The 21,514-nt window shown below is 35.6% G+C and overlaps 1 protein-coding gene across 2 annotated transcripts in view; it reads right to left on the bottom strand.

Moving 5' to 3' along the window:
* The window catches only part of LOC115431370 (uncharacterized), a 34,508-nt gene extending 18,034 nt beyond the window's left edge, over window positions 1–16,474 (bottom strand). Inside the window, exons 1-5 of one of the 2 annotated variants that reach the window (XM_030151689.1) lie at window positions 16,333–16,474; window positions 10,240–10,373; window positions 4,865–5,066; window positions 4,355–4,619; window positions 260–301 (exon numbers count right to left, since the gene is read on the bottom strand). In XM_030151689.1, coding sequence (XP_030007549.1) covers window positions 260–301; window positions 4,355–4,619; window positions 4,865–5,066; window positions 10,240–10,331 — 601 coding nt within the window. In that variant the 5' untranslated portion in view covers window positions 10,332–10,373; window positions 16,333–16,474. The remainder of the gene's footprint in view (window positions 1–259; window positions 302–4,354; window positions 4,620–4,864; window positions 5,067–10,239; window positions 10,374–16,332) is intronic. The other variant, XM_030151696.1, reaches the window with a different exon arrangement.
* Window positions 16,475–21,514: the final 5,040 nt, after the last annotated feature.

Raw genomic sequence — 21,514 nt, 5'->3', positions numbered from 1 at the left:
CATCTTTGAGGCCTTTTAGAAGCAAAGATAACAATTTAAACCAAACTAACCGATGCAATGATATTTATCACAATATACAACTATATTATGACACCCCGATTTGTCATTATTGTTTTGTAGCCCAGACCCCTGTCAGAAAAGAATCACCTGAATTCAGTGTATCCACATACTTTTGCCCGTTTGTGTATGAGTTAGCCTCATGGCATAATTGCCTAACAATTAAAAAAACAGCATGTGCACGTCTGGTGTGTTGCTGTACCTTCTACTGGAGGTGGTGAGATGACTTTGGTCGGAGTGTCAGCTGTTAAAGAGACAATAATGTTATTGTTATTATTATTACTATTATTATATATGTATATGTGTAATTTTAATTGTTATTTATTTTAACAACTTTGTACGGTGACCTTGAGTGTCCTGAAAGGCGCCTATAAATAAAACTTAATAATAATAATAATAATAATAATAATAATAATAATAATAATAATATTATTATTATTATTATTATTATTATTATATCAGAAATTACAATGAATCTACAAATGCTGAAAACATTTATCAACAGGCATTATATTGTTAAAATTGCACACTTAAGACACTTCATGTTATTTCCATAATGTAATTTTACTTTTTTTCACATTAAACCAAGGAGAAAAGTTAGAGTTGTCATTATTAATAGGTTATTATGCTATTATTTTAGTTGATATCACATCGAGTTGTATACAGTCCCTGAACCCCCTTGACTGTTAACATAATATTTTCAGCATAATTTTTGCACTTTGCAAATTCATCCCGTATGCCGGATTGGACAATTTGGGGGGCCAGTTTGCCACCCCTCATTTACACTAGGACCAAACGGAGTTCTTGTGTCTGGTCTCTATTGGTTGACATATGGATGCACATGTGCTCATAATGCCCTGTCCACACTTATACTGATATTTTTCTCAACAGGCATTTTCCCTCCCATTTGCTTGGGAAAAAAAATCTGTCCACGTGTCCTTTGTTCTACAAAATATCTCTATTAAATGAAAAAGTGCCAACAAATCAGTACAAACATTTTACAAATGGATGATATTGGACACAGCAGATGCAACATTAAGTGATAAACTTAGGTTACCTTAAGCACTGATTTGGTAGTCAAAGTACTTTTTAAAATATTTTATTTATTAGATATTGACAAAACACTAGAACATGTCCATCTCCTGACTGTGTCCATGCTGACCATTATCTACTGCAGGTCATATACCAACATACAGAGGCCAAGTCCTGTCCCTTCTAGATATTGCCTCATTTCACACAAAAGTAAAGTATAGTAAAGAATAAGACCATTGTTTACATGCATGATGTTTGTCAGTTTAAAAGATAATTTTACAAGTCAAGAAAGTCGTAGCTTGTTATAAAACTGTTGAAGTATCCGACTGTAAAACATGTATTTTTCCAGGGTTTACACTGTTAAATTTGCAAATTTTTATACTACTTTTATATCTTTTTTAATTTTACCCTTTCATACAGTGTATCTTTAATTAGTATGCAATCGAAATATGTGCTATTTATGTGTCTGTGTCTTGTGTTATTATACAGACATTGATAGAGACCACCTGCAATTTCATTGCACAACTAGTGTAATGACAATAAAGGCTATTCAGTTCTATTCTATGTAAAGAGAAAGACTACACACCAGAAAGTCACAGTAGTAACTATCTCTGTCTGTGATCTGTTTGGAGTTTAATGCTTTTTTTCAGCTTTTAAATGAGGTAACATCTGTCATAGTGTTGGTAAAGTGCATCATGTGGGATGTTGTTCACTGAAGACATTTGGGTTTAAGATCAAAATATGAATATAAGACAAGAGTTCAGAATTTAAGCTTTTATTTCCCGGGACATATATTTAGACTAGTTGAGCAACTTAGGACTGGGGTCACCAACCCTGGTCCTCAAGATCTACTATCCCACATGTTTTAGATGTATCCCTCTTCCAACACATCTGATTCAAATGATAAGCCTATCATCAAGCTCTGCAGAAGACTGATAAGAAACGTCAGGTGTGCTGGAAGAGGGAAACATCTAAAACATGCAGGACAGTAGATCTCAAAGACCAGGGTTGGTGACCCCTGACTTAGGACATGTCACCCAGAGTCCTCAATATATCAGAGTAGTGACACTTCCATAGACTCCTGTTGTCAAAGAAATATGCACCTTCTTCCGGGTCATGGAGTGGTCAATAGTTCCAAACATTGAGTGTAACACCGTCGGAACACATTAATTTCTATTGCAGCTGATCTAGCAACTCCAGGGTAAGTTAATAAGATATCGTCATCTTTCAAATGATCGAGTGTATTTCCTGTATGGACATTCATGTTGTAAATTCAGTTGTCTTTGGTTTGAGTTTGTACAAATTTATATCTTAAACAACTGTTATGTTCAATTGTCATCTGTGGCTCTATAGTTCGCTAGCTGACTTGGACAGCTGTTGAGATTTAACCACTATAACCACAAATGATTGAGTTGTTACGATAAGGTAACATTAGTAAATGTTGTTATTGGTGGGTTTCATTGTAGTTGTTTTGCTGAAACTGGTGATGTTGGGTTCAGTTTGTCAGCTGAGGTCATGCTCTAATTAGGAGGAGAGTTGCTGTAGAGCTGAGTTCTGCCAATAAAAGTTCATTAGTTATTATTCATGAGTTAAAGGAGGAGAAACTTCTGTCACTTGGCGTTTGTCAGATCCGACTCATTCTATAAAGATACTGTTGAGTTTGATAATGTTGAGTTTTTAATGAGTTTAGCATCCGCGCTAACCCTAACATGCTAAGTTAGCCTGTATGCTACCCTGTGGTTAATGTCATATTGTGTGTGTTATCAGAACAGAGCTCGGCAGACACAGTGTTCACAGATAAACTGTTTTCTGCTTGTACCCCAGTCCTATAACAGTAAAACTTAAAAATGGTAAATTGTCTATCTCCTTATGATTACAGTATAATTGCAGAATGAATGAACTTGTAAAGTTAGCACCACTCATGTACGTAGCCTATCCAAGCTAACACCTACATGTCCCCCCAAAATGTAAGTTTTCAAAGTAATAAACGCAGTCCTTTCAGTGGTCAACCCCACTACTTAGAAGTATAACACACACAACAGTACATACGATAGTGACACAACGGTTGTGTGTGGTTTTATTTTGAGATTTACCATGCTCACTGCTGTTTCTCCCATTTAACAACATGGGAGCACTTAGTTTGTTTGGACCTTTTCAGGCTTGAACCACGAACCACGAACCACGTGGCACCGGAGCAGCAACATCAAAGCCTGTCATGAGTGTCTTTTTAGGGCTCCGATGTCACCTTGTTTGATCCCACCCATTTTAAGAGAGCAAATTGGAACATGTGACTGATGGGTGTTTCTTGTAGCCTAGGTGGTTCCCTTTAGATTGATTGTTCAAACAATGAATAGCTCTGCCTGACTAGTCTTGGTTTTAACCAATAAAGATTATATTTTTTGTGAAAGAGGATAAACCAACATGAAGATGAGAGAGCTGTCTATGGGGAAAAGCAAGCCATTTTGAAGCTGAGAAACTAAGAACAAGCTGTCAGAGCGACTGGACAAACACTGGGTATAGCCAGCACAACAATTTGGATTGTTCTGGGAAAAAAAAAAAAAAGATGGTACTGGTGTTCTGCGCAACAGACATCAAACAGGTCGGCCAAGGAAAACAACAGCAGTTGATGACTGAAATATTGTGAAAGCTGTCAAGAAAAACCCCAAAACATCAGGAAGTGAAGGTGATCTGTCCTAAGTTGTTTAACACATCTAAATATTAATACCCGGAAATAAGAGCTGAAATTCTTTACTCTTGTCTCATATTCATCTTTTGATCTTAAACCCAAATGTCTTCAGTGAACAACAAAAGAAAAGGAATTAGCCTTGGTGTTCCAATACTTTTGGAGGGGACTGTATATGACCTATGTTTATGTGTCAACTGCATTTATTTAATTTTATTGCATTTTCCACATGGACAACCCTGACTAGGGTTACTATAAATCCTCACTATAAGAAAGTGTTTAAAATAATATATTTACACATGAACTACAAGTCCTATTATATCTACTGTTGTGTGGATGGGGCATAAATCAATCATTTAATGTGTACTAAAAATAAAATCTATATATAGCATTTAGCCTGCTGGGAACACAAAGAAAAGTTTGAGCTTTTTAGCAGAAATATAAATGTTAGCTGTAGTGTATTCACTAAATACATGGAAAAGCTCATAAACAGAAGATGAGTCGATAATTAAGCTCTGCATATTTTTCAGTTTGAAGGACACACTGAGGACAGAACTAAAGGTTTGATGAAATGGGACATACCCGATTCAGATACCGACGGTCGCTGCTGAGGCTCCTTCCTCGCTGTGTCTTTGGCGAACACCTCCCTCAGCCCATAGTCATTTAAAGTTTTGGTCATATCCAGCGGCTCTTTGGAGTGTGAGTATGTCAGCAAGATGGTCGTTTCTACATTAAACTCACACTTGTCACAGACCTGTGGCAGCAGGAACTCCAGGGGGATTCTGGGATTTACTCGCACCACAGCTTTGTGGGACTTATTGTAGTTGATTAGAAGACGTACAGTGGCCTAAAAAAAACATCATCTTTATTTACTTTATTATTCCAGGGAGCATTTTGTACAATATGTACAAGACAATATATTATCAATATGACTAAGAAATATACAGAAGTGTGCAAAAGTATAGTTGTGTGTAATTCTAATTATGTGGTTATAAAGTTGAGTTAAACAGTCATGCATTCCATCATAACAAAGATATGCATTGTTGTTTATTTGAGACTTCCCGTGACCCTACGTGAATGATGGACTCTCACCTCAGGCATGTAGGGCTGTTTAGGTTTTTCCTCCGCTCCTTTGGGCTTCAGCACTATCTTATCTGCTTCTAGCGAACCGATGGGAGAGTTTGGTTTGAAGCTTATGTTATTCTTATTGGGTGACAGGACCTCGACGGTGTAGTCAGAAGGATTGAGGTGGTAACTGGCACAAAGTGTCACCAGCAAGTCCATCACAGGTTTACTATACAAGGGAGAACATGCAGTCAAATTAACAGCACACAGGTGAGAGGAAACAGGTTAAAAAGAGGAAGAAAAGATGAAAAGTGGAATAGAACAAGTTAGAACAGGTGAAATTTATCGTTAGCCTAATAGCATAATTACCTAAGTGATACACTACATGGACAAAACTATTGGGACATTTATTTTCACACCTGTAGTTTTCTGACAAAACTATGTTACACATCCTTTGATGCAATAAATACTTTCTATAATATTTTATTTTTACAAAACACTGTAAACTCTGATCGGATCCATCTGTGTAGCTAATATAGTAACTAGAAAAAGCACTCTGAGAGCGCAGACCACCACCAAGGCAGATCAGCCCCCCCCAAATCACCACAAAAATTTAATCATTTGTTCCTTGTGCCAGCATCAACATTTCCTGACAATTTCATCAAATATTTTTCGTGCTATGACTAAATAATTTTTCTACCACAGCTATCTATCTACTTTCTTCACATCTCCCTTAGGAAGAAAAAAATCCATTAAACTCAAAGGAAATATTGATATTTATAAACTAATATGGTCAAAAATGTTGGGACACATCATGGCTTCTGATACAGTGGAGCGGTGGATGAAATGGACCAGCGAAAGAACGGAGATGTTGTGTGATGTGGAATCGTTATGAGCGAGCGGACATCGTTAACAGGATTTACTGCCGTACTTTGTCAAGACTGAGTGGTGGCTCAAACGCTTCCTCTACACTTTCAGTGCTGAACCAACTGTGGCATGGGAATGTGGGGGTATTTAAAAACTGCCACTAACTGAGCAACTGGGGTGAGTGGATTACTGCATCTGTGGTGTAGACGGAAGATACCAGGCATGTTACAGGGGGGTGTGTGTAGCTATGTTGAGACTTAAGCAAGTTGTCACAACTTATCTTCCTATCAACTTATCTATAACTTAGTTGTCACAACATATACCTCCAAATTTCAAAAATATGTTTCATGCTCTGACTGTAAATAATAATTTTCTACCACAACTAATTTTTAATTCTAAATCTCTATTTACATAGATACCAAATTTCTCATTTTCTTTTATATTTCATTTCTCTCTTGTTTGTGTTTTTTTTTTTTTCAACCTGTCTTTTTCTTTTCACTTGCTTGTTGTATGTTGCTGCTGTTAACTGTGAAATTTCCCCATGGTTGGATCAATAAAGTCATATCCATCTAACCATCTACTTTCTTCACATCTCACTTTAATGAAAAATCTCCCACTAAACTTTTGGGAAATATTGTTTCTAAATAATATGGACAAAAATATTGGGACACATCATGGCTACAGCTTGTAAGATGTCCTGTTCATGATGATTTGAGATATAAACATCAGTATTAACAATCAATATGATATCTATCACAATATAAAACTATATTATGACATTTGTTATTATTATTATTATTATTATTATTATTATTATTATTATTATTATTATTATTATTATTATCATCATCATCATCATCATCATCATTATTATTATTATTATTATTATTATTATTATTATTATTTTGGAGCCCCGACCCCTGTTAGAAAAGAAACACCTGAATTCAATGTGTCCCAACACTTTTGTCTATATATATTGTATGACTTAGGCAGTTATGGTATGAGGCTAATGATATGGCCTAAAACAAAAGTCTTCTTATTAGTATTGATAATTGCCACAGCGAATGTCAAATTATCATGCAGAGTTTTGGTCCTGACAAAGCAAAAGAAACTAAAGAGTTGAAATTGTTAGAGACATACAAATGACAAGGCATTAAGTAAAAAATGCCATAAAAGGTGTCAGATAAAAAAGTGCTAATGAAAGATGAAAATGATGTGAAGACGCATGACAAAAACACACATGCAGTGTCTGCTCTTGTGAGCTAGTGCTACTTTTAATGTCTTGATTTGATGCTGCAAACACTCACAAGTGGTGCAATAATGGCATTGACTTCAATCTGAACTGAAGTTTTTTTTACTGTGAACATAATTAAAACAAGCCTTAAAAACAAAAAGAAAAATATATGTCACAATAATGATGTTTATCTCAATGTAAAATCCTGTTACCCCACTTCAAAAACAGTCAGTGCATTGTGTAAAACCCAATACAAATGATAAAAACAGAATGCAATGATATGAAAAATCTCATAAACACATAATTTATTCACAATAGAACATAGAAAACACACACTATAATGTAATTTTGGCAGTGATGCATCTCCAAAATTTGAGACAGGAAACAAACATACACCTTGTGATAAGTTTGCATCCTTAACTGCGTTTTTGTGTTGTTACATCTTTTGTAATATTTTTCTCTCTTTGCATCTTATACGTTGTTTTTGTCTTATGTCTCAGCTTCTATTTTCCAGCCTTTATTTCCTTCAAAACTTATTTGAGACGTGTTGCTACAATCAAGTTAAAAATGACCTTTTTTCGTTAAACTGGTACATTTTCTTAGTATAAATATTTGAAGTGACTTCTTTGCTTATATAACAAGATAATACTGGTTTATGAAATGTGTAAATCATTGCATTCTATTTTTAATTTTAATAAACATTTTACACAGTTTCCCAACTTTTTTTGGATGTGGGGTTGTAATTCTTTGGCCTATTTCTGTTTCCATTAATTTATCAAGCCTTACACAACAACACGTTTCTTTATCCACTCGAAAAAGACTATTATTAGACTATTTTTTGTGGTAATTTTTCACAGCATCAAACCATTCCAACTATCACTATATTTACGCCTTTCTCCTCTGCATCGTTCAGTGAAAAGCAGCCATTTTCCAGTATTTTTTTTGTAATTTACTGAACACGTACAGGGGTTGGACAAAATGATGGAAACACCTTCTATGATGCCAAAATGTTAGGTGTTTCCATTATTTTGTCCAACCCCTGTAGATATCAATACAGTTTAAAGGTTTTTACATTAGAACAGAGAAAACTGATGCAAAAGTAGCTTTTTCAGCAAAATATATCAATCAAATGCAAAAACAAGTCTCCACAACCACTGTCATCTGTCAGAGAATATAAGAAAATAACAGTTTCCATGTTCACCAAGAAGTCTCTTAGCATTCAAAAAACACACATCTCCTGTCGATGAAAAGCTGAGAAACTACAAAATACCTGAATTATTTACATGTATTGATAGGATTAGTGGTTGAAAATGTATTAAATATTTTAGATCAGTAGGTGTGTTTGGTTGCTGAGGGTTAAACTGGTAATATATTAACTATTTAACACAGTCAAGTGAATGTCTGATGCTCAAAGTTTTGTTTAGTTTTTCCATTTCTTTCTATTCTATACATTAGACATAACACTGTTCTACAGTACCTACAGTATATGTCAGTATAAGACTAAGATATCAAATGTACCCGTTTTTATTACCTCCGCCAAGGAGGTTATGTTTTTGCCAGGGTTTGTTTGTTTGTTTGTCTGTCTGTTTGTTTGTCTGTCCGTTAGTGTGCAACATAACTCAAAAAGTTAAGGACAGATTTGGATGAAATTTTCAGGGTTTGTTGGAAATGGGATAAGGAAGAAATGATTAAATTTTGGTGGTGATCGGGGGTGGGGGGGCCCACGGGGGGGGGGGGGGGGGGCACTGATCGTTAGTGTGCAACATAACTCAAAAGTTATGGACAGATTTGGATGAAATTTTCAGGGTTTGTTGGAAATGGGATAAGGAAGAAATGATTAAATTTTGGTGGTTATCGGGGGGGGGGGGGGGGGGGGGGGGGGGGGGCACTGTTCATTACTGTGCAACATAACTCAAAAGTTTCTCGACAGATTTGGATGAAATTTTCAGGGTTTGTTGGAAATGGGATAAGGAAGAAATGATTAAATTTTGGTGGTGATCGGGGGTGGGGGGGGCCCACGGGGGGGCCCACGGGGGGGGCCACTGATCAGCCTTGGCGGAGGTCTGCGCTCTCCGAGTGCTTCTAGTTTTTATTTATTATGTTATGTCACTGAAAATATGAGTGATTAAAATAAGGTTAAAATAAGGTTGAATTAATGAGTATTGCCATTAATATATATATATAGACACATACATACATACACATATACAGGGTGGGGAAGCAAAATTTATAATGAACATTTAGTTGTTTTCTCAGAAGGCACTACGTCAATTGTTTTGAAACCAAACATATACTGACGTCATAATCATACCTAACACTATTATCCATACCTTTTCAGAAACTTTTGCCCATATGAGTAATCAGGAAAGCAAACGTCAAAGAGTGTGTGATTTGCTGAATGCACTCGTCACACCAAAGGAGATTTCAAAAATAGTTGGAGTGTCCATAAAGACTGTTTATAATGGAAAGAAGAGAATGACTATGAGCAAAACTATTACGAGAAAGTCTGGAAGATACTATTAAAGAAGAATGGGAGAAGTTGTCACCCCAATATTTGAGGAACACTTGCACAAGTTTCAGGAAGCGTGTGAAGGCAGTTATTGAGAAAGAAGGAGGACACATAGAATAAAAACATTTTCTATTATGTAAATTTTCTTGTGGCAAATAAATTCTCATGACTTTCAATAAACTAATTGGTCATACACTGTCTTTCAATCCCTGCCTCAAAATATTGTAAATTTTGCTTCCCCACCCTGTAAATATATATATATATATATATATATATATATATATATATATATATATATATATTTACACACACACACTACCAGGCAAAAGTTTGGACTCACCTTCTTATTTACATGACATGAGATGGACCACAGATGGCCAACAAGTGCTCAGTATCATTTGGAACTCCTTCCAGACTTTTGGAAAACATTTCAGGTGATTACCTCATGAAGCTCGTCGAGAGAATGCCAAGTATGCACAAAGCAGTAGTAAAAGCAAAATGTGGCTATTTTGAAGAATCTAAAATATAAAACATGCTTTGAGTTTTGTCACATCTTTTTAAACTACATAATTCCATATGTGTTCATTCATAGTTTTGATGCCTACAGTGAGAATCTACAATGTAAATACACATAAAAATAAAGAAAAAACAAGTGAGTCCAAACTTTTGCCTGGTAGTGTAAATAAATATATATATATATATATATATATATATATATATATATATATATATATATATATATATGGCCCAGCCTTAGATGCATAATAAATATAAACATGCAAAACAACAAACCTTCCATGCACGGTTGCATTTTTCTCCAGCCCCCCTGGCAGAACCACAGAGACTGAGTGGTCTCTCTCCAGTGGATTTACTTCCTCATCCATCTCAGGGGTCTTCTAGATCTGCCGCCACGTCAAGAAAACCTCCTGAGACACAGAAAATATGTCAGTTTTATTAACCCTTTAGCCCTTGATGTGTGTGTGGTGAGCGTTCTGAATGTATGATTTATTTTAAATATTCATAAAAATTCAGCCGTTTGCTCAATAAGAACAATTTCAAAATGTGCTGAAAGAATAGACCTTATTCTATCCATAGACATCTGAGCATGCTCAGTGCACCCCCCACTGCCTGGGTAATGGGGGGGTACAACACAGAGCAGTAAGTGAGACCAACTCACTAGAAAAAAAAAACAAAAAAAACCTTTTTTTTTTTTAACATAATTTTCCTTGTCATTTTTTGTTTTCACTGTTGTCATGATTTTCTTTATTTTTTCACTGTGTTTTTAACAAGTTCTGACCATGTAACTGCTTTTTGGAGTTCAACCAGGTGTTAAATAGCAGCTGGACAGATCTAAAAAATGAAGAGCCACAAAACCAAAACAACTGGTCCAAAATTCAAATACATGTTGTTCAGTGTGTTCCAGTTCACAGCTCAACATCCCAAATCTCTTACTGATGAACATTCTGAGTGCCTTATTTTGTAAAAACCTGTCAAACTTCAATTCCTCCCTTAGTCTTTTGCTGTTGTTCCACCCTGTTCTGACTCCTAAAACACACAGTAAAGCAAACCCACTTTTCAAAAGGAACACAAGCACATACTCACAGCAGCTTTTATAACACTTCTACAGACACAAATTCCAAGCAGCCCATTTCACTGAAATAATGTCTGCAGGGTTAAGCAACGAGAAGGGGCAAGGCTAAAGTGGATTTATAATGAAGCTTTTCAGATACATTTTAAGTGAAATGATGATACATGTCAGGGATTTTTCTTGCTCAAAACCCTTTGTATGTTGAATAAAAAAGAAAATAACAACACACAAGAGGAACTCAGTGGATCATTTTTTCAGGATATCATACAGTCTTAGTGCTTTTGTAGTTTTTAGTAATTCTAAAGGCAAATTTCGGGGCTTTAACTCAACATATCCCAAGTTTATCATACAAATGTTATGTGTTCTTATTTTTTTCCCCAGAAATACAAGCTGGAAATGCTGAAATATTCAATTTTATCCCTTTGTAAGTACAGGGGTTGGACAAAATAATGGAAACACCTTAAAAAAATCAACAAAATATAATTTAATATGGTGTAGGTCCGCCTTTTGCGGCAATTACAGCCTCAATTCTCCGAGGTATTGATTCATACAACTTGTGAATTGTTTCCAAAGGAATTTTAAGCCATTCTTCAGTTAGAATACCCTCCAACTCTTTTAGAGACGATGGCGGTGGAAATCGACGTCTTACTTGAATCTCTAAAACTGACCATAAATGCTCAATAATGTTGAGGTCTGGGGACTGTGCCGGCCATACGAGATGCTCAACTTCATTAGAATGTTCCTCATGCCATTCTTTAACAATTCTAGCTGTATGGATTGGGGCATTATCATCTTGAGGTGAAGGTGTTTCCATTATTTTGTCCAACCCCTGTATGTGTCATGAGGGTAGAGTTACACTTCGCTGTTTTGTCTTACTTTTGGTTTGAGTGTGAAATATGCCAGCTGGACGAAAAAAATCTCAAGAATGAGAGGTGATGGCCCTACTTTGGCCAGTGCAAACCACAGCGACAGATTTAACCCTTTCATGCATGAATTATGAGAGCCGTAAACAAGTGTTTTTATTCCTCTTTAGGCAATAAAAAAAAAACAATTCTTTTGTGAACCTATTTTTCATGGAGTTGCAGCTGGACATCATGAGTTTAATTTTTGAAGCAAAGAAATGTGTATTTACTGATATACTGTGTGAAATCTATGAAATAAAGAACATTTTTTAATGCTGCTAATCTGATGTTTTCTCACATTTTAACATACTCTAATACTAGTCATTACACACTTCATGGAGATAATATGCAAAAAAAAATAAATTTTGTTTAAAAAAAAAGCAGTCTAATAACAACAATCACAAGCATTTGATTTACACTCAAACGTGTTAGTGCAGATCAGGTTTATCCGGAACAGCAAAGTTACAGTAATAGTATGAACTGCAGTGTATTATGAGATGATACGTAAGTGTCCACTGTGTTGGCTGATATGGAACTAAAACAACAAAATCCATGAATATACAAAAGTACAGCAGTAGAATAGCTGTCCACTGTACTGCCCACTATACATGAAAGGGTTAAAACTATACATACACAAAAGAAATGGATGTTTAACAGCTCAAAGCAGTATTCAGAGTAAGTTACTGTAAAAGCCAATGTTTGCAGACTTCTAAATGTCAACTCACATCCACGTTCATGAGGTGCCACTCCCATTCTAAATATTATTCTAGCCTCAGTACCTGCGAAGATTCCACCCCACACAAGAAACTTCCTCCTGAAAAAGTATCAACAGCGGAAACCCACGACTTGACTCAGTCATCCAGGTAAATTAAGGCCACCCGTGGGCTCCTTCCAGGTATTTAGCAGCTCTGCGCATTCACCTTTGACCCCGTGTGTCTCCTCACCGCTACTTAACAACAGCTTCTGTAAAGGGTGTGATTGGAGTCCACGCCCTCCGTGTATTTTAAGCTCGGAGTTCACCGGAGCATGTCGATCACACAGCTGCGTCTGTTCGCTCGGCCACACGCGCCGTGGACAGGCGGGGCGCGCGTCACACATGTGCGCACACGGAACGGATTGATAACGGTAAGACGCGCAAGACCTGTCTATATATGCACTTGTTTAGTACGGTGGCCCGGAGGTGTAACAGCCAAAAAATTATCCACTATAAGAAAAAAAGACAACTGCCCGAAAAATTATCCACTAGCCCCAAAAATTATCCACTATAAGAGAAAAGACAACAGCCCAAAATATTATTCACTGTAAGAAAAAAAAAGAGACAACAGCCCAAAAAATTATCCACTTTAAGAAACAAAGACAACTGCCCGAAAAATTATCCACTATAAGAAAAAAGACAACAGCCCAAAATATTATTCACTGTAAGAAAAAAAAAGAGACAACAGCCCAAAAAATTATCCACTTTAAGAAACAAAGACAACTGCCCGAAAAATTATCCACTATAAGAGAAAAGACAACAGCCCAAAATATTATTCACTGCAAGAAAAAAAAAGAGACAACAGCCCAAAAAATTATCCACTATAAGAAAAAAAGACAACTGCCCGAAAAATTATCCACTAGCCCCAAAAATTATCCACTATAAGAGAAAAGACAACAGCCCAAAATATTATTCACTGTAAGAAAAAAAAAAGAGACAACAGCCCAAAAAATTATCCACTTTAAGAAACAAAGACAACTGCCCGAAAAATTATCCACTATAAGAAAAAAGACAACAGACCAAAATATTATTCACTGTAAGAAAAAAAAAGAAAACAGCCCAAAAAATTATCCACTTTAAGAAACAAAGACAACTGCCCGAAAAATTATCCACTATAAGAAAAAAGACAACAGACCAAAATATTATTCACTGTAAGAAAAAAAAAAAAAAACACAACAGCCCAAAAAATTATCCACTATAGGAAAAAAAAGAAAACAGCCCAAAAAATTATCCACTATAGGAAAAAAAAGAAAACAGCCCAAAAAATTATCCACAATAAGAAAAAAAGAGAACAGCCCAAAAAATTATCCACTATAAGAAAAAAAAAGACAACAGCCCAAAAAATTATCCACTATAAGAAAAAAAGACAACAGCCCAAAAAATTATCCACTATAAGAAAAAAAAGACAAAAGCCCAAAAAATTATCCACTAGCCCAAATAATTATCCACTCTAAGAAAAAAACAGCCTAAAAAATTATCCACTATAAGAAAAAAAAAGACAACAGCCAAAAAATTATCCACTTTAAGAAAAAAAGACAACAGCCCAAAAAATTATTCACTTGCCCAAAAAATTATTTACTATAAAAAAAGACAACAGCCCAAAAAATTATCCACTATAAGAAAAGAAGACAACAACCCAAAAGATTATCCACTATAAGAAAAAAAGACAACAGCCCAAAATATTATCCACTATAAGAAAAAAAGACAACAGCCCCCAAAAAATTATCCACTAGCCCAAAAAATTATCCACTATAAGAAAAAAAAAGATAACAGCCCAAAAAATTATCCACTATAAGAAAAAAAAAGACAACAGCCCAAAAATTATCCACTATAAGAAAAAAAGACAACAGCCCAAAAAAGTTATCCACTATTTATTTTTAAAATAACTTTATTTCTAGTGTACCGACCTCCACTTCCGGTGTGTTGCTTCCTTAGCATTAGCCACATTAGCTGAAGGCCTTAAAAATTTTCAGCCTATGCTTTTATTTTTTGTGGTGGCCTTAATTTTAAAGCAAGAGACCCTTTGTGTAAACAGCGCCCCCTTAATTGAAAAGGTGGATGATGTCTTTTTTTCTTTTTTTTCCTTATAGTGGATAATTTTTTGAGCTGTTCTCTTTTTATCTTAGAGTGGATAATTTTTTGGGCTGCTTTCTTTTTTTCTTATAGTGGATAATTTTTTGGGCTGTTTGCTTTTTTTTCCTTATAGTGGATAATTTTTTGGGCTGTTCTCTTTTTTTTTCTTATAGTGGATAATTTTTTGGGCTGTTCTCTTTTTTTTTCTTATAGTGGATAATTTTTTGGGCTGTTTGCTTTTTTACCTTGTAGTGGATAATTTTTGGGCTTTTCTCTTTGTTTTTCTTATAGTAGATAATTTTTTGGGCTGTTGTCTTTTTTTTCTTATGGTGGATCATTTTTGGGCTGTTTGCTTTTTTTCCTTATAGTGGATAATTTTTTCGGTTGCTGCACCTCTGGGCCACCGCAGTTTACATATATTCTACAAAACTTTAGTGTAAGTACGTGATCTAACATCCAGTCTACTTTTGTTATTTTCTTTTTGGATAGGTACATTTGCACAGTAGTGCACATGTAAGACTTTACTATTGATATACACGTGAGACCTCTGAATATCCTATATTTATTCTGTTTTACTATTATTTCCTAACAGTCTGCATCATTAGAAGAACCCAAAGTTTCAAATGACTCTTTTAAAGTCCAGATTTTAACTCTTTTTACGTCCGATAATTGAACATTTTACAGACATCAAAACTAAAAATCACGTTTTTACTCTGAACACCAAAGAAAGTCACTGTTTACAGCTTCCAGATGATTTTTTTTCTCTACATCTAATCTTTGCTAAGCAAGTTAAGGCCCTTCATTTAAAATTGTACATATTTATATTTAATTAACTGACCATACTGTCCGAAAAAGAATTTGAATTAGAAAAGAAAGATATGTCTGTTTGCAAAAATTATGGACCCTCTGAATATTAAAACGAGATAAAAAGTTTGGTATGAATAGTTGTTCTGCAGGTATTTTATAGCAATGGGTAAGTCAGTCATCCTGGTCTATTGAGGATTAACATATTTTCACATGTAGCCTATACATCCACCTTATCTGCACAAAAATAATCTGCATTATCTTTTTAACAATGTCACCTTCTTGCAAAAGTCAAATCATTTTTCAGTGTTTTTGGTTTTGTGTTTATTTTTCCCCTCTGAGCCTCAGGAATTTACAATTTTAGGTTTTTTTTTTGTATTCACCAAGTGCCTTGGATGAAAACAGTATGCCTTAACAACTTTTCAGACACATTTATTTGATCTTTTTGCTTTATTTTTCTAATAAAGCTGTGAAAGTCATATCCCTACAAAACAAAAGTGCACTTTTGCTTCTCAGGAGGCTATACAATGTGAGCATAAAATCATCCCATTTGTCTGATGTAAACAGATTAAGACCATGCAGCCTTGGTCCTTCTTCAGCCATGTTGCTCCAGCGTTAATGCTGAGTTCCAAATAAGCTTACTCTGTTTGTTGAGTAAGAAGGATTAGTGTTTTTACATGGCTGCCTCTCACCATGCTACCAGATACACATCTAAATACAGCAGATTGTTTAAATATGCGAGGATAGTGGAATTTTACACTTACCCGTGTCTGTAGAATCTTCCCATTCCGTCTCACTAGCTTTGGCTTCAGTGCTTAGGAGGTAGGAGGAGAGTGGTAGAGGAAGAGAGGGTTGTTTACCCTATAATCCCTGTTAAGCAGACAGCCTACCACACCTACAGGTCCGTCCCAGTCCTGTGACATCACCAGTGTCTGTGTGTACAGTGTGTGTGGTGCTGCAGGTGGAGTGGAAGTTGGTAGGTGGTGGAGGAAGTATCTGCATGGGCATGCACATGGCAACTTATGCTCATTCCCAACCCTAACCACATAAATGATCAAACAACAACAGAATTTAATTGGTAAAATGGCCATTAAGCCGTATAATCTTCTGATCCTCTATAGGATCTGCAGTTTTTGCTGATCAGTCAGAGTCCATCCCACTGTAGAACCTACAGACATGCTTCACTTATTGTTATTATGCTGCTGAATAAACCAGAGGCGCTAATACTGAGAATGTTATTCCAAAATCAGTCCACTCTTAATATTAATAGCTTGATGGTGAAAGGGGAATGTGAAACTCCACATGAAATAAGAGTTTAGGGCACAGTCAAATGGAAAATCAACCAAATAAAGCTGTTATTTTTTACAGCTTGTGGATGATGGTTTTCACTGTGCAGGGAAAAAATACAAGGAGTCAAATATCAATGTAAGTAACCCAGACTTCACTGCATTCACTGCACACTTGTTACTTTATGTATGTATGTATGTATGTACAGGGTGGGGAAGCAAAATTTACAATGAACATTTAGTTGTTTTTTCTCAGCAGGCACTACGTCAGTTGTTTTGAAACCAAACATATATTGATGTCATAATCATACCTAACACTATTATCCATACCGTTTCTGAAACTTTTGCCCATATGAGTAATCAGGAAAGCAAACGTCAAAGAGTGTGTGATTTGCTGAATGCACTCGTCACACCAAAGGAGATTTCAAAAATAGTTGGAGTGTCCATAAAGACTGTTTATAATGGAAAGAAGAGAATGACTATGAGCAAAACTATTACGAGAAAGTCTGGAAGATACTATTAAAGAAGAATGGGAGAAGCTGTCACCCGAATATTTGAGGAACACTTGCGCAAGTTTCAGGAAGCGTGTGAAGGCAGTTATTGAGAAAGAAGGAGGACACATAGAATAAAAACCTTTTCTATTATGTCAGTTTTCTTGTGGCAAATAAATTCTCATGACTTTCAATAAACTGATTGGTCATACACTGTCTTTCAATCCCTGCTTCAAAATATTGTAAATTTTGCTTCCCCACCCTGTATGTATGTATGTATATGTATTTATTTATTATTAGTTTTTGTTTGGTTTTTTTTTTTCATTTTTAGTCGCTTTAACAGATTTGTTTAGCCTATTTTTTATCTCATCATTTTTCTATTGTATTCCATTTGCTATTTATATTAATCATAGTTTTGTTGCTATTCTACAAGCTCTGGTGTATACTTATCACTTCACAATGTGTGGCAGAGGAAATGCCTCCATGATGAATAAAGTTCTAATAAAAAGTTTCAAGCAGGAACATTGAGAGTTTATTTTTGCACAGCACAATACTACCTTCTTGATCTCACTCGGCTCTTAATTTTTCTCTTGATTTGCTTGTGGAGCTGAGAGGAATACATGTTTATGTCAGAATCAAAGCAAACTGGCGGTTGTAGAGATTGACCACACTGCATTAAACTGGATATTTGCGGTTATATTTGTGGGATTAGGGATGGAATAGGAATGGCTCCTGTATTTTATTCTAGTGTTTTTTTCTGTCTTTTCATGCAACACATTCTTCATCTTCATTTTGTCAAATAAAGTATTTACACTGAGAAAGATTTAACTCAGCAAATAGTTCAGATCCATCCATTGGATGATTACTGCAGTGATTAATGTGTTTCAGCCAGAAATAAGTTATTAACTAACTGATGTAGTGAGTGCTTTCTCATTTCTTAAACAAGATATATCCGATGGTTGGAGAGGTGATGGTGGAACAACAAAAACTGGGATAAAAACTGGGATAAAAGCTACCCAATGCTTTATTAAAGCTTGAACAACTAGAGGTGGATCATTATCTTTAAGATGTCCCTCTAGAAATAACAATTACACTCGTCAGTTTCACGAAATCATTATGATATTCTATAGGTTATTCCAAGACCAGGGAGCAAACTGGGACAACACTGTTCGCCCATATTCTGCATTAACCCTATAACGCCAAATGTATCATATTTAATACATGAGTTTTGAAGCCCTCTACATGATCAGTATGATTTTTTTTTTTTCTTGAAAAACCATATTTCATACAAATAGATAGATGCAATACATGGATAATCCACCAGGGGGGAGGAATGTGTTCACCAGAGGCCTTTCCAGTGACACTATAAAATTGGCATAAATGAGGAACGAAGCAGAATTTTGCCAATTTTGAAAAGCAATTACCAAATTGTTAAACATATTTATGTTATATTATGTTTTTGTTTGTTCAAATATAATAATATTTGAGCATTGGGACCTGATAAATCAAATATGATACAAAATTGAAACATACCTGGAAACTGATATTTGAAAAAAAAAAAAATGTTTTTGGTTGTTCAGAAGGACCAATAAAGGCTCCAGTTTCAAAGAACTGGAATTTTCTGTCAATGATTTAATGGCTCAGGCTTTACAGGGTTAATCAAACTTTGTATACAGGGTGGGGAAGCAAAATTTACAATGAACATTTAGTTGTTTTTTTCTCAGCAGGCACTACGTCAGTTGTTTTGAAACCAAACATATACTGATGTCATAATCATACCTAACACTATTATCCATACCTTTTCAGAAACTTCTGCCCATATGAGTAATCAGGAAAGCAAACGTCAGAGTGTGTGATTTGCTGAATGCACTCGTCACACCAAAGGAGATTTCAAAAATAGTTGGAGTGTCCATAAAGACTGTTTATAATGGAAAGAAGAGAATGACTATGAGCAAAACTATTACCAGAAAGTCTGGAAGATACTATTAAAGAAGAATGGGAGAAGTTGTCACCCCAATATTTGAGGAACACTTGCACAAGTTTCAGGAAGCGTGTGAAGGCAGTTATTGAGAAAGGAGGACACAGAATAAAAACCTTTTCTATTATGTCAATTTTCTTGTGGCAAATAAATTCTCATGACTTTCAATAAACTAATTGGTCATACACTGTCTTTCAATCCCTGCCTCAAAATATTGTAAATTTTGCTTCCCCACCCTGTAGAAGCCATCAGAGGAACATAAGTCATGAAAGCAGTTGACATGTGATAGAAAATTACATGAATATGATGAGAGTGTGTTGCTAGAGAGTGTAAAAAGTGGTCTGACTTCCAATGAAAAGTCAGGTGGTCATGTGGTCTGATGAGTCCAGATTGACCCTGTTCCACAGTGATGGACACTTCATGGTGAGAAGAGAGGTGGATGAAATGAATACCCATCATGCCAATTGCCCACAGTACAGGCCTGTGGGGGCAGTGTTCTAATTAAATTAATACATATGGATAGAAACCCATCATTAAAATGCCATGGTGAGTTCTGTAATCAACGGCCAAGGCAAATATTAAAGTTTGGCACTTTTTTGCCAGTCTGTGTATATTTCTTTTCTTATTTAACCCTTATTTTATGGTGATTCAGTGTCTATTTCATATAAAGCAGTCAATGCATGTTAAGTCTTGTTTTAACGTTTTTGAGCTGAATTTCTTTTATGAAATGTGCTGTACAAGAAAAGAATTTTACCCAGTAATGAACTACATGAACTAAACTGCTCCAACTGTTGTAGACTAGATTAACCTGGAAATGTTCTTGTGACACCTTCCAAATAGAAGTTTCTCTACATTTAATCTTTCATAAGTGATTCATCACCATTTATTATAATATCGCCTTCCACATTTTGCATTTTTCAGTAAAAATCTGGTATTTTTTTCCTTTATATTTAATTTACTGACCAGGGTAAATTCAAAGGCTATTAAAAAAAACAGAGAAAACTGAAGAAAAGGCGACTTTTCCAATAAAATACATCATTAACTGAAGATAAAAACAAGTACCTACAATCACTAGTATTTGTCAAACAACATCGCTTTTATTGGTGAATCAAATTTGCAGATGATTACAGTGTTTCCATGTTCACTAACCCTCGGAATGTCCATGAAATATACATGTGATGCCACTGAAAAGCTGAGAAAGTACATTTTACCTGAATTATTTTATTATCCTGATAGAGCATTTAGGCCAGCAAATGGTTTTGGTCTATTAACATCTTTAAAGGTTAATCAGTAAAGTTAAGGTAAGTAAACTTCAGTACTGTCTATAATAGGATTTACTGGTGTTTGTCTGTAATTAGTGAGAACTCCTTTACAGATATGATGTTTTAGAACACACCAATGGACTCAACATCTTGGTTTCATGTGAAATATTAAATGGAATACTATCACACAATGTCATTGATCCATCTGCGTACAGTGGGAGTTTTAATCAAATTAAGCACAAGGAGCACATGTCCACACTGACTGTAATCTTGTAATCTCATTCAATGGGTTTCTAGCTGGCTGCAGTAAACAGATCACTGCGGGACTGTCTAGGGTAATGAACTTCTTTTGATGACTAACAGATGAACAGAAAGCCTGTTAGTCACCAGCCGTTCTGAATCATCCCTGATCATGTTGTGAAATGGACGGCGGCTCTTAAATGGCTTGCTGTGATAAACAGGTAGAAGGTGTTGAACTGGCTCTGTTAAATCCACAATGAGGCAGATCTACGCTGGGCTTGTGCAATGAAAGAAATGGCGAGATACTTGGAAGTTTCATTCTTCCTGTTAGAGGAAACCACAGTAGCAACAGCATGAGCTCATTTCCTCCTGTTATTCTCTGCAGTATGTCACCTTCCCATGTTAATATTCATCCACAGGCTCATGTAAACTGTACTCCTGAATAGATAAATGTAAACACAGGAAGTGTATAAAATGTGTGCTGCATATTCTGCCTGATGTACAGCGTGTTGTTGAATATTTCTGTTCTGTTTTGACCTTCATGGGTGCACATGCTAGTCAGTCTTTGTTTTCTGAGATTCTACACAGACGTTTCAAGAGGCCAGGGCTAATTTGGAGTGTTATGCAACACGACACCGCCAAACTAAGGCTTTCCTCTTGAGCCCAGCAACATGGCACAATCTCATTTT

The sequence above is a fragment of the Sphaeramia orbicularis genome, chromosome 2 (assembly GCF_902148855.1).
Source record: "Sphaeramia orbicularis chromosome 2, fSphaOr1.1, whole genome shotgun sequence".
Taxonomy (NCBI): Eukaryota; Metazoa; Chordata; class Actinopteri; order Kurtiformes; family Apogonidae; genus Sphaeramia; species Sphaeramia orbicularis.
The sequence above is the reverse complement of the archived record's forward strand: the minus strand, read 5'-3'. Positions and strand labels throughout refer to the sequence as shown.